Source organism: Elaeis guineensis, chromosome 2 (genome assembly GCF_000442705.2).
Source record: "Elaeis guineensis isolate ETL-2024a chromosome 2, EG11, whole genome shotgun sequence".
Taxonomy (NCBI): domain Eukaryota; kingdom Viridiplantae; phylum Streptophyta; class Magnoliopsida; order Arecales; family Arecaceae; genus Elaeis; species Elaeis guineensis.
The window spans coordinates 120,593,936-120,608,096 of NC_025994.2; the positions used below are offsets into that span (position 1 = coordinate 120,593,936).

The 14,161-nt window shown below is 45.4% G+C and overlaps 1 protein-coding gene and 1 pseudogene across 1 annotated transcript; one reads left to right on the forward strand and one right to left on the reverse strand.

Annotated features, from left to right (window-relative positions):
- Positions 1-359: 359 nt before the first annotated feature.
- LOC105038973 (uncharacterized) lies at positions 360-4,327 on the reverse strand (annotated as a pseudogene).
- An 8,413-nt stretch (positions 4,328-12,740) lies between these two features.
- LOC114912958 (uncharacterized) lies at positions 12,741-13,773 on the forward strand. Its single transcript, XM_073251395.1, has 2 exons — positions 12,741-13,186; positions 13,251-13,773. The coding sequence occupies exons 1-2, from the start codon at positions 12,758-12,760 to the stop codon at positions 13,770-13,772; spliced, it is 951 nt and encodes a 316-aa protein (XP_073107496.1). The 5' UTR covers positions 12,741-12,757; the 3' UTR covers position 13,773.
- Positions 13,774-14,161: the final 388 nt, after the last annotated feature.

Sequence of the window (14,161 nt, forward strand, 5' to 3'; positions counted from 1 at the left end):
AAAATAGTTAGAATTTGCATGATAGAAAAATTTTTTCGATTTATTTTTGAAAGTTAGTATGTTTTTTTTTTTCTATTTTCTTAAGAGAAAAAGCAAGGAGCCAGGTGATATTGTTAATCAGTCATGAGAGCCAACGTAAGAACCGTAAAAATGGTGTCAAAGGGACAAGTAGAAGAAACTTCATTTGGATCATTCTGATTGGTGATCAGTTCTGGAATACATAATGTTCATGATTGGTAGAATTTATCAGAGACACATGCTAAATGGGATAGAGAACTAAAAGAAGCACCATATGTAGAAAGACGTCATAATGTATTCCTGGCATATATTACTTGTGGCCAAGAGATGCAAGAGAACTTTCAGCCTCCTGCCTTGTCTTTGATAGAAGAATCAAACAATACGGGGGGTGGAACTTCTTTGGTGGTAGACTCTGCTTTTCTGCTCTTCACAGCCTGAATTCGATCAGCAAGTGAAATTTTTCTTCTCATTCTTTCCATCTGGATATGCTGTACATCCCATTCCTCAATTAGTTGCTCAGTCTCAACTATTTTCTTGCTTTGAAGACTTACGAATCTCTCTGACTGTTTCTTACGGTGGTGGAACTTCAGCAACAAATATAAAACATTGATGGAAACACTACGAGGAAAACATAAATATACCAGGCTGAGAAGTTGCAAGGGAGTCAGACAACCAGCAAAATTAAAACAAGATAATTTCAGAACATGTTTAGGAAGTGGAAAAGTAAATACGTTAATTTTGTATGTCTATATCTTAATGGTATTAATTTTTGATGTCTATATGATAAGAGATCCACACGATCATCTTTATAAGTTTTGTTGGATCTTGGGAAGATGACCAAAATGCAGACAGAGTAAATCCTAATAAATAAAAAGCAAGTACTGGTCAACAGTTGTAAACAGGATATTTTAAGTGTGAAGGCACGGAGAGTATCTGTAGCATTACCTTAGTCAATCCTGCCTTGAGTTTTAAGCCCTTAGACCAAGCTATCTTCTTTTTCTCATCCTCTGGTCTCTTCCATGACAATACCTCAACCTTTTTGGCTTTTGCCTTCTCTGGACTGCCTTTCTTCTGTTTAGCAAGCCTTGCAACATTTTCTGCTCTAATTTCTGACACTCCCTCTGCCCTTCGCTTTACAATCTCTGGCCCTTGCTTTTTCCGCTTTCTGCTGAAGGTGTTCATATTCAATATCAACTTTAATTTTTTCATAACTATCCCAATTCCATTCCTGTTGGTCATAACCACCTTGTCTTGCTGCCTCTGCAGTGCTTCCAGCCCATATGATACAGTGGTTCTCTTGTGATCTTCTATGTTTCAAGTGCTTTTCGCATAATCTTTTCAGTCCAAAACTTAAATTCTCGCCTTGCTCTGATCACTGCAAGAAATAATTTACTTGCTCAATTATAACTTTCGCAGTTGGCTTTTGCATGCATGGGCAGTCCACATAGAAGGGCTATGTAAAGAATAAAGATTAATGTCATTTGTTGTAGTCAACTCCCTGCCGCCTGTCATCGGTGAAGAGTACTTGTAAGATAAAATCTTCACAGATCGGAGTTGTATCTGGTGAAGATCCTCCGATACTTAAGTCAGAGAGGGGTTGGTGAACAGCTAATCAAAAATTTGGTGTGCCAAAGTCTCAGCCTAGAATTGTTTTATCCGTATTGCTCGTTTACCTCTCTTTTTATAGATGATTCTGATGTAACCATTCGAGCACGTGGTCCCACTTTTTATGCCACTAAATTATCGGGCTATAATTGTGGAGTTAGTGGGTCGTTTATTCCCACTAATAGCCGTGATACGTAGTTGATAACCATTCATAATGGTTAGGATATGTTGAGTAGATAAGCCGACTGTATGTCAGTAACACTGATAAGTCGGTAGAAGATCCGAATATCCATCGGCTGGTAACTCTGATATACCGATGGTCTTCGATCGGAAGTTAACTAAGTCATCTGTTATTGATCGATAATAGCCGACTCTCAGTCGGTCAACCGATTGTGAGTCAGCATATTATATTCATTCAGTAGATGTAAAGTCGGATCCGGAGGTCGGTTGTATTGTCTCAACAGTTGCCCCCCACTCCCAAGTTTAAGGTGGCTCGACGTGTATTTCATCACGTGGCCTGTCACATTGGACGGAGAGAGTTGTCACATGTCATCTCGAGCCCCGACTTGGCTGGTAGTCACTTTTGAGTATGAGAGTTTTTCAGCTGTTTTGTCGTTTCAGTGACTGCAGAATCATTATTGAGCTATCATTTTGATAGAACAATTTGGTATCAGACGTCTGTATCGGACATCATTTTAGAAAGATAATTCGACATCAGACGATATGATTCTGACTAATAGATTTTGGCCATGTGTCCGAATGATATTGGATCGGAGCTTTTCACGTGGATGACAATGAGGTGGCACGATCATAAGCAGGTGTGTCGAACCGTTCGATCATTGGTCGGTCCGAATATTATCACGTGTCGTCATCTGATGATACTCCGATTTGATCGCTTCCATCCTAGCCGTTGAGGAATCCTATTTATATAGAATCGCTTTCGACTAGACTTTTACTTTACATTTCATCCTCATCCTTTGTTGCAGAAATTCTGCCGGAAGGTTGCCCCAGTGCTAGAAGATCAGGGTTTCTTCTCCGTCTTTTTGCTTTTAGCTTTCAGGGTAAGTGTTTTTGTCCTTCCTTCTTGGGTCCATTTCCTTTTTGCTCTCTTTAGTTTTCTTCTCCCATGGCTAGAGCTTCTTCTTCTCGAGATAGTCGGTCGGAGAATCCGACCGATGACTCTCCATCGGGTCCGAAAGTGGAGGCCTTTTCATTATCCGAATCCAATGTTGAACAGCTTCAGGAACAATATCGTATCCCAGAGCAATATCAACTCTTTGCGCCTGGTGCCGATGGTCAGGTGAACTCCCTTCCTTCGGATCAGGTGGCCTTCTATGTCGAAAATCTTCAGACGGATCTTCGATTTTCGATTCCGAAGTTCGTCCAAAATCTTCTGGAGTATTATGGTCTCTATCCCACTCAGCTGGCATCGAACTTGATCCGATTTATAATTAGCTTTGCTTTATTGTGTCGGTTAATACTGATCGAGCCTCATCCTTCTCTTTTCTGTTCCTTCTTTGTTCTCCGTCCCCATCCAAAGGCCAAGGGTTGATGGCTCTTCAACCCAAGAAAAGGCCTTTCCTTCATCACCGGTCTTCCATCGTCTATTCACGAATGAAAAAATCAATTCTTCTTTGTTGCTTTTTCTCTTCCCTGGGGCTTCCCTTTGCACTGGGCTGATTCGAGGACCGATTCCAACGAAAACAGTCGGGTGGCCAGGTAGGGGTCGAGGTCCTCCTCGATTCTTTGGGGCTGAGATCCATCTCAACTGACTATGGGGCTCCTCAGACTGTACACATTGGAGTCCCCCTTGACTGAGGGGCTCTGTTGTGGTTCTAATAATGTGGAGGCATCAATAGTTCCACATCGGTTGTGAGTCAAGGGGGACTCATACTTATAAGGAGAGAACAATTCTTTCCACGTGAGGCACCTTTTAAAAGGCAAAATCATGAGGCCCATGGATCAGAGAAAATAATACCTCACTTGATGAGCCGAGTCCTTATCCATAACACTATTAAATAGCAAATATCGTTCTGTGAGAATGAGGGTATTCAGGCATTTTCTTCCTAACATGACTAAAGAATAAAAGAAATTAGCAAATTCAAGATGAGGAAGAGCCACAGACACCAACTGATAGATCTTGAGGACCATGGAACAACAGCATGAAATTGATGCTTGCATGACATCACCTTGGGATCAATAAAGGCCTCTATAGTCCTCTTCTTGATAAGCTCCCAAGTCTCTATTGTATGGCATAAGAATCGTATAAATTAGGTCACACTCAAATGAGAAAACAGATCACACCTTTGCTGTGCTTCATCCCTTTGTTCTAAGGTGTTCTACCATTATGTGCTTGTCCAAACTTCCACCTTTTTTGGAATTCCTTGTCAGAAATATTCAAAGCACTTTTGCATAATTAGAAGCACTATCAACTTCCCTGTATATATCATTGTCTAACTCATGCAATTGACATTCTTCATCCATCTGCTGGAATCTTCACAAGTTTATACTGCTTAGTAAATAATTCCATATTCGACTGCAGATGATTGATTTTAGATGACTCTTCATCTTCGACAAGTTGCGATGCTCAATCAAAGGACTCTTTTGGAAAGGAATGAATGTGGATAAATGCTCGAGATGCATGGAGAGGAGAGATTTGAACCTTTGGCACCATTGGTGCTTGCTGGAACTCTAAACTATTCATTATACAAGTGCATACAGGTCCCAAAGAAATTCTGCCTGCATGGTAAAAGAATTATTAACATGGCATGCATTTCCTGGCATGAAAAGACCATAAAGACAACAAACTTCTTCTCATATATGAAACATGCAGAGAGTTCACAAAGACTGCTGATTGTCACCAACTCTGGTGCACTCGGCTTCATGAAATCCTCAAAGTTCTTTCCAAATGTCAACTTGCATTCTGATAGCCGAAAATGTCATATTGAAGATGTCACTGCCAAAACCCAAATTAACCTTAGACATTTATTATTGAGTAGTTGCATTAAAAAGCAAACATGATTTGATGCATTCTAAAAGTAAAGCAAGAAGCCCTAAACTAAATTTTGGCAGTCAAATCTATAAATTCTATTTCATCCAAATCTGCACATGTCCAAAACATCCTCTCTCTCTCTCTCTCTCTCTCTCTCTCTCTCTCTCTCACAGAGACATGTATAGACAAGCCTATTACATCTAGATAAGTTGGACAATGTCTAAATGCCCTTTATGCTTGCTTTTCAATCAAAAAAGAAAAAAAGACACGGATATCAATCACTTGAGGTATTTTAGGTCTCTATGCTATGCGCTAACTGAAAACCAAACTGCCCCAAGTTGTATCGACAGAAGCCACTAGATAACGTGAGGTTGTTTGATATTTTCACCAGTAGGACCAACTGATCTGATGCTTCACTTGGACCTATATAACTCTCATCATACATTCCATATGTGTTTGTATGATTTCAGCAGGCCAATTTTTCTTGCAGAAAAAACCTTTTTTTTTTTCTAAAAGGTGATACAAAGCAAGCCATTGATATTAAAACTTTACACCATTGGACTGCTTTATGTACAGAAGATACTTGATTGATTTAAATAAACATCTGTTCTTGATAATGCCTCAAGGAGTAAATTTTTTTTTTCTTAGGGGAAAGAACTTATTTTCATGACTATGAAACATAACATGGTACATCCATTGTAACTGTTTTCCTATCAAAAATTAGGGAATAGGCTGGACATTTCAGGTACCTTAAAACTCAACAAAATAGAAGCCCTCCATTGTTCACTGTATGCAAACCCATTCAGGACATGGTTTACATCTCCAAAGACAATCCTTTGAATATGACTTGACTAAGCTATTACAAAGAAGAAAACACAACAGCGTAGACCATACTGTACGGTATCATCACATAAATATATGTATCTGAAAAGGAGAGTCACGTTTGATAGACACAACAAAACATTGGCTTGAAGTTTTGATGATATAAAGATCAAACAGTGACCCCACGACCTTCAAATAATAGAAGAATTCTCAGATTATAGTCTTCTCATTGTATCTAGTTTATGGTCCAAAAATAACATTTTGCAAGATTTTAGCAAATTTGATGAATGTATACCTAAAAGTTACCTAAATTTCTTCAATCCTTTCCTCTGATTGAATTATATTAATTTCTAGAATATTTTTTCTCACATTTTCTCACAATGCTCCTCTGTATCTGCCAAAATCATAACTTGCCTCTAGTTAAATGACTCCAAATTTTGAATTACGTGACCAAGAATATGATGACGAGATTCACTATTTTTGGGACCAACTAATTATTTTTCTTTCCTATAATATCACACTTTTAGACTCTTTAGATCCGATTCACTACTTCAATCTAGAGCTACTATTTCTCCATTTGGGGCTTTTGAACTCTAAGTCTTGAAATATGCCTTACTCGCTCCTCTACTTCTTGAGTCAAAAATTGATTTGAGTATCGGAGTGTCTTCGTCGGAGCTACCTCTGGCGCAGACTTTCTTGCAGGTCTCTTTGCTGCTATCGGACGCCGTCGGCTGACTTTTTCATCCGATCCGAGTTGATTTTGCTTCCGTTCATCGCACCGCAAGATCTCGCTCTCATTCTTGGCCTTCTTGTCTGTACTTTCTCTTCGATAAACAGTCCTTCTCCATCAGTTTTCTGCTATTCTGCACTCAGGTGCGACGATTCGACCATCCCATCGAAGACGAACCGCAACAGAGGCCATCATGGAAAACACACCTTCCTCGGTGGGGGAACAACCGACAAAAAGAAGAAAAATAAAAAGAAAGAAAAAGGAAAAAAGTCTAGAACTTTTGTGATTCCATTCTGTTCCATTTTATTTCGTTTCCTCGTGTACTGCTGTTGGGTTCCAAAAAATTCGGTAAAATATATGTACATGACGCCGAAATCCTCGTTAAAGAATTTCAGACAAGGCCAAGACTAGTAGATCTTGACAATACCCTGAGTAGTGGAAAAACAAAAAAATAAAAAAAAAATGCTCACGATAGGAGAATCTTATTATTAAATGAGATGGTGCAAAACAAAAAAAAAAAAAAAGAAGAGAGAGAAGTAGAGGAGGTACTCGCAAGGGTTACTGGCTACTTGGAAGGGCAAGTCCGATAGGCACAGCGTAGAGCAAGAGACAGACTCCGATACGGCGGGATGAGTTGTGTTCTAATGAACCTTCGGAATTAATCATCTTAACGGTGTTCGATCGGGGTTCGGGTTCGTGATGCACGCCCTGAGCGCGACCAGTTGCTGACAAATCTCACGTCCACCGGCCATCATCCGGGACTGGGACGGACTCAACGAGCACGGTTGGACGACCCCCCCCAAAACCCGGAAACCTGACAATAACGAAGGCAACACAAGGCACAAGCACAACACAACTGAAGGCAGAAACAAATCCATACAGCTGACACATAATTAAACAAAATAGGCCTATGAAGTGAAGCAGATGAGAAGTCCATGTCTGCTGCCAATGATCCGATAGGCAGCAAAGATAAAATATGCCGCATACGAAACTGAAAGAGGTTATTGAAAGCACAAAAAGCAGCGCATGGTATATGTGAAAATGTGAACACCATACCATACCTCCACCACCTTAAAATATCTTGTACCAAAAGAACAAGTGGGCTTGACAGAGAAGAAGGATCTGTAAACAGGAAAACTCAGCATTGGCAACAGAATAAGAAGGCAATGAACACCCAGCCATCCATAACAGCCACCAACATGATTACGTCGGCAGGATAAAACCTGCAATTGCTGTTGGACCTCATTTGGCTCCATCAAAATTCAGTTTAATGACACCAAGTGAAGGGGGAAACATTTCCAACCTCAACCAAAAAGACTCACTTGGTTAGCAATATGCTAACAAGCCACAAGGATGGGCGATGGGATAACTCGTGTGCAGAGGCCAACACAATAATACTGGAGTGGATAAATTTTAGTAAGCAGAACATGGTCGTGCCCTTGCAACGAAGCTCTGTTCATATGGTCAGACTCACAAGAAGGTGTTTGAGAGGCAACAAACGTAGTTGCAAAGTAAATCACATATGAACATTTGAATGATAGCATCGTCCCAATGAAAAAGATAAAGAAAAAGAAAGATGGTACCGCTCAAACGAGATCCAACTTCTACATGCAAATTCAGATGACACCGCTGTCAACGCCGGAATATATTGTTCGTTTTGAAGGGAAGATGAAAACTTAAAATTCCCTCCAACCCTCTCTAATCTTTTTCTCTGGTCTTTGTGACGTTTAGTCCCGCATTGAAAAAAGAACAAATGGAAAAAAAAAAGGAAAGGATTTATGTAGAAGACTTTTTTCTTGAGCTTATGAGCATATGCACGGGCCCCGGCCCGACCCAGCCTGCATATGAACAATCATGGTGTGTTCTATATTTTGTTTCTCCAATTTTTATTTTTTTGTTTTTTTTTTTTTCGTTGGATTTCTAGACGTTGTATCCATTTTTTTTCTGCACGTTGAGATTTGTTATGCTATTACCAACTGTTGAGATGGGATTGTTGTAAGATCAACGTTTCTTAACGTTGGATTGCTAGTCCGTGGGCCTAAATTAGGCCTGTATCGAAGGGGTCTGAGCATGCCGAAGTAATTCACGCTCTTCCCATTCTATCCCATATGTTCTCTTCTTAATTAATCCCCAAAAGACTTCTTTTTCAAATTTCTTTTATTTTTATATTTTTTTCACTTGCTATTGGGTCGAAGTTCTATCGTCTTCTCTACGGTCATACTCGCAGGAGGAGTTGCCAGTTGTATCTTGGGATGAAGTTCTCGATTTGAAGCCTGCACGAGGGTCTGAAATTGTTTTAGGACAGTGCGCTGCATGCCTCCGATTGTAAAATTAGTTTAGTTTAATATTTACTTATTAGTCAATTTTAATTGTTAATTCAATTAGATCACAATCGGCTCTTAAAAGAAACTATTTTATACTAACAATCCAAGGCCAATACCGTTCTGAGTGTGATTTTATCTAAAATTGCATTACCTTTAATTCTTATACAATTAGTTCTATTAAAATTTTTCTAAATTTTATCTAAATGCATGTTTAACCTCAGAACTTTCTGGAAATTAGATTACTACTTAACTATTGAATTTCTACAGAATTTTTGATTAATCACTAAATTCTCGACAGATTAGTCTATATAAATTCTTTTTCTGTTTAATCATTGAATTTTTGTATATTTTCTGATTAATCAACAGATTACTCTATATAAATTTATTTACTATTTAGACCCTGAAATTTCTGCATACTAATATTTACCGTTTAGACCCTGACATTTCTGCATATTGATATTTACTTTTTAGACCTTGTAATATCTGCATACTGATATTTGCTGTTTAAATCCTAATTTTCTGCATACTAGTATTTTCTGTTTAGATCCTAAATTTTTTGCATATTAGTATTTCTATTTAGTCTCTGAATTTTTTACATATTAGTCTATATATATATATATAAATATATATATATATATAATGAAATCACTCAAAGACTTCAATTTATTCTTTTTGCAGCTCTTATCTCTCTCTTTTTTGTTCCTTAGTTTTTTGTTTCGATCTATAGGTTCAAAAGACTTATCTAATCTTAAACTCGATCGATTCAATAGAAAAGACTTTCTTAGATGGCAAGAACAACTAGAAGCCTGGTTAATATCTTTAGGTTTATTATCTATCCTAGAAAAATCACTTCCTTTTAAATCATCTTTATCTGACTCAGATTCTAAATCTTTTGAAGAAATAGACTATCATTGTAAATTTAAAATACTTAACTGCCTTTTAGATGAACTTTGTTGGTGCAGAAATCTGTTCGCGCCGGAGAAGCTGGAGTCGGAGAAGCTGCGGTCGCCACCGTCGGGACCTGCAAGGGAAGTCTAAATCGGAGGTGGGGTTGCTCCGGCAAGACCCTCCGACGCTCAAGTCAGTACTCTGCCTCAACAAGAATGGAGTGCTCGAACGGAGAATTTAGCAGAGTTTTGAGATAGAAAAAAGAGCTTAGAGAATAACGTATCTGGGTCCCCCTTTTATAGGCGGAGGAGGCAACGGATTGATGGCGACGTTTGTAACCGTCTGGTAGTGGACCGCCCGTAGTCAGGGAAATTGATTGCAAAGGATAGTGGAGTAGACGCGTGGCCATCACGGAGGCTTGCCACGTGGAATCTGTTATGAGGGGTGGAGCAGCGTCTGTTGTCAGCGGATAAGAGAATCGCGCGGTATCCGTCGCAGGAGGTGGAGCAGGTGCGTGGCCGTCACTGTGGCCTGTCAGGGAATGATGGCACTGCGCGGAGTCCGCCACAGGAAGTGGAGCAGGGTTGTGGCCGTTTTGGGGGCCTGTCAGGGGGCGTGGATCTGTCGATTGAAGCTCGGCAACGGCCGGAGCCCGATTTCTGCTGAGGTCCGGGTGAGGTCCTCCTGGCGGTAGGGGTCGTGAGCGGAGCCCGACTTCTGGGGGAGTCCGGGCGGAACCGTTCTGATGTTGGCAGCGGAGCCCGGCTCCCGTAGGAGTCCGGGCGGAAATGCGCTGCAATGAAAGTTAGAGGTGAAGTCCGGCTTCCGTAGGAGTCCGGTCGGAGCTTACCCGCAGTTCATGTTGAAGACGGAGCCCGGCTCCCGTAGGAGTCCGGGCGGAGATGCGTTGCAGTTGGTGTCGAGGACGGAGCCCGGCTCCCGTAGGAGTTCGGGCGGAGCCGTGTTGCGGTTGATGTTGAGGGCGGAGCCCGGCTCCCGTAGGAGTCCGGGCGGAGCCGTGTTGCGGTTGATGTTGAGGGCGGAGCCCGGCTCCCGTAGGAGTCCGGGCGGAGCCGTGCTGCAACCAAAGTTAGAGGTGAAGTCCGGCTCCCGTAGGAGTCCGATCGGAGCTTACCCGCAGTTCCTGTTGAAGACGGAGCCCGGCTCCCGTAGGAGTCCGGGCGGAGATGCGTTGCAGTTGGTGGTGGAGCCCGGCTCCCGTAGGAGTCCGGGCGGGGCTGCACTTGCTGTCGGCGGTGGAGCCCGGCTCCCGTAGGAGCCCGGGCGGAGCTGCATCGATGTCGGTGCTGGCGGTGGAGCCCGGCTCCCGTAGGAGTCGGGGCGGAACCATTCTGATGTCGGCGGTGGAGCCCGGCTCCCGTAGGAGTCCGAGCGGAGCCATTCTGATATCGGCGGTGGAGCCCGGCTCCCGTAGGAGTCCGGGCGGAGCCATTCTGATGTCGGCGGTGGAGCCCGGCTCCCGTAGGAGTCGGGGCGGAACCATTCTGATGTCGGCGGTGGAGCCCGGCTCCCGTAGGAGTCGGGGCGGAACCATTCTGATGTCGGCGGTGGAGCCCGGCTCCCGTAGGAGTCCGGGCGGAGCCATTCTGATGTCGGCGGTGGAGCCCGGCTCCCGTAGGAGTCGGGGCGGAACCATTCTGATGTCGGCGGTGGAGCCCGGCTCCCGTAGGAGTCCGGGCGGAGCCATTCTGATGTCGGCGGTGGAGCCCGGCTCCCGTAGGAGTCCGGGCGGAGCCATTCTGATGTCGGCCCCGCTGAGGGTTTCAGCTGTGGGTATTTTGTACCCAACACCAGTCCCCCTACTTTTGAGTTTGAATTTCAAATGAAGGAAGTACAGAGAGGGAGAGAGACACAGCTGAGACCGTCCCTTCGAATCCTGCGCGCTGCTGTCCCCAGATATTTTGGCATTAAATGAGCGCGTGCCGGGGTTTTTTCGAGTTGGAGCGGTACGAGGGGACGCTTCGAGAATCCCGCAGGTACACCGGCCTAGGTACGGTGCAATTATGACCCTGCCAACCGTCAGCCGTCTTTAGCCGTCTGCCACGGGGAGTGGGACACGCGTCGAACGCGGACTGGCCTGGGGGGATTCGAGATCATTATAGCGCCGGATCCCAGGGTCTATTTAAACCCGTCCTCCCCCCTTCAGGCGTCCCACTCCATTTCTGATTTTTTGCTGGCGTCTGTCATCTCCCGAGAGTCTGCTCTAGCGAACGCCCTCTTGAGCCGTAGGCGCCTCCCATTTCTTGCTCTCTGGATCCCCAGAGCAAGATAGGTTAGTGCCCACCTTCTTCTCGCCGCCTAGGGATCTCTCTTCTTTTTATTTTCTTCGTGTCTTTTTCTGGGTTGACCTTTGGCGTTTCGCTCCCTTCTCGATTTGCCTTTCTAGGGCCCTTTAGGTTCTCTCCAAAAAAAATATCTTCCGAATCTTCTACCCCTGTAAGTTCTGGGAGTTCTTCTGCTTCGAACCCCCAGGCCCCCGTTTCTGCGGACGAACCCGCGCTCGGGGTAGGGTCTCGCCCGGTTTTCGCACCGGGCGCCATTCCGTGTTCGTCGACTCCGGACGAACTTCTCCTGATAAGGGCTCGATACGGGGTTCCTTCGGAGTACGACCTGGAGCTTCCCGGCCCCTCTGACCGGGCCAGCGCTCCCCCTCCCGGTCGCTTTTGTTTGTATCAGGAGGCATTTCGCGCCGGACTTCGGCTTCCGCTTCCAGTCTTTGTTGCCGCCTTCTTTCGCTTCTTAGATATTTCACTCGCCTCTGTCGCCCCGAATTCCTTTAGGTTTTTGATAGGATTTCTCTCTCTCTGCCATATAGCCGAGGTCCAGCCATCCCTCTCCTTGTTCAGACATTTCTACACCTTCAAACGCCATCCTCAGCGAAGGACTGGTGGTACTTCTCCCCCCAGTTCGGTAAGAAGGGGTTGCTGAAGGGCGCCCCTTCTTCGATTCACAACTGGAAGGGGAAATTTCTTTTTGTCTACTGCCCGACCCTGGAACTAGGCCTGCCCCGTTGGGGGGCTCTGAGGGATTCCGTCCGCCGGGCTCCCAGCCTGGGAGAGGACGACCTCCAGGCTGCCCAGAAGCTTCTGAGTTATCTCGCTCCTTCTCTTCCTAACCTTCTGAAGGAGCCGCTCCTTTTCAACATCGGCCTGAGCCCCCAGGATCCAGCAAGTATTTACCTTTTTTCTCTCGCCTTCTTCTTCTTTTATTTATTTTTTCCTTTCTCCTCTTTTCTTCCTCTTTCTTTCTCTTTTTCTCTTCTCTCCCCTTTTTTTTTTTTTTTTGGACTGATCGGTGTCGCTCTTTTTTCTTTTCTTTTTTTTTTTTTTTTTAGCAATGGACGCCGAAGCCACGCGGATGCTCGCCAAGTCTATGAGAGCTCAGAAGAGGAAGGGCGCGACGACCTCCGGTTCGGCGAAGAGGGCCAGGGTGGAGGAGACGAGCTTGGCTGCGCCCGTCCAGGCGACCCCGGCCATCGACATTCCTTCGGATGCTGAGCCAGCGGCTCCCCAGGTTCCGCCGACCGAGGTCCCCATTCCGGAGGTCCGCCCCACGGAGGCGCCCGCCGCGGGGAAGAGGAGGAAATCGGTGGCCCGCAGGGCGAGCGGCCACCGAACCGCTGCAGACGAGTCCGTCTGCTCCGAGGGGGGATCGGAGAACCCCTTCAACGACAAGGCTCTGATCAGGCGGCTACTCGACGGCTGCATTCTGTCCGATGTCGTTGAGAGGATCGACCGCGCCGATCCCGAGCAGCGGGCCTGGGACACTCTGGGGTCCTTTCTCGAGGTAAGCGGATGTTTATTTGCATGGTCGTTTGGTCTTTGTTGTAATTCTCTATCCGTCCTTGCAGATCGGGCACCAGCTCTTCGCCTATGTCGAGGCATCGGACCGCATGAGGAGGGACCTTCTTCGGGCGGAGGAGCACTGCCAGGACGAGGTTGCCCGTCTTCAAGCGAAGACGGCCGAGGTGGCCGCCCTCCGAGAGGCCCTGGAGAGAGAGAGACAAGACCGGGAAGAGGAGAGACAAGCCCGGGGGGAGGAGATACGGAGCCTGGAGGAGTCGGTGAGGAAGGCGGAGGCCGAGGTCGCCCATCTGGCCGAGCAAACTCCGGTTCTGGTCTCGGAGGCCAGGGCCCTTGCGGTGGAGGAGTTTAAGGCCTCCGCGGAGATGAGGGAGCTGAGCGTCCAGTTCGGCCTGGAGGCATTCACCAAGGGATTCGAGCTCTGCCGGGAGAAGGTGGCCAGCAGATATCCCGACCTTGGTCTCGATTTTTTGGAGGAATCTGATGACGAGGCCGCCCCTTCTTCGCCCGCCGCTACTGCAGTCGCACCCCCCGCGCCGGGCTCTCCGCCCCCTGCCCCCGAGGTCTGAGGCCTCCGATCTTGTACTTTTCCTTTGTCGCCATACTTTCCATTTGTCATCAAAATCAATCAATAAAGTTGAATTTCTTATTGTAGATGGTCTTTTCTTCCCTCCGCTCCTCCTTTTCCGCCTTTCTTCTTGTAATGAGTCGGTCTTTGACGTTTGCATCTTCCGATGGCAGTGCCCCGCCAAAGCACTCCCTTTGCCCCTGGGGGTTCCGCTGAAGTCAACTATCCAGCGGCTGAAAAAGGAGGTCCTCCAATTGACGAAGAAGTTGAAGAAGTCGGAGGGCGAGCTCCGTCAGGCAAAAAAATGCTATTCTGAGGCCGCCGCTGAGGCCGCCCACTTTAGGAGTCTCCAAGTGAAGGCAATCATGGACTATAGTCGCAGGAAGGCGA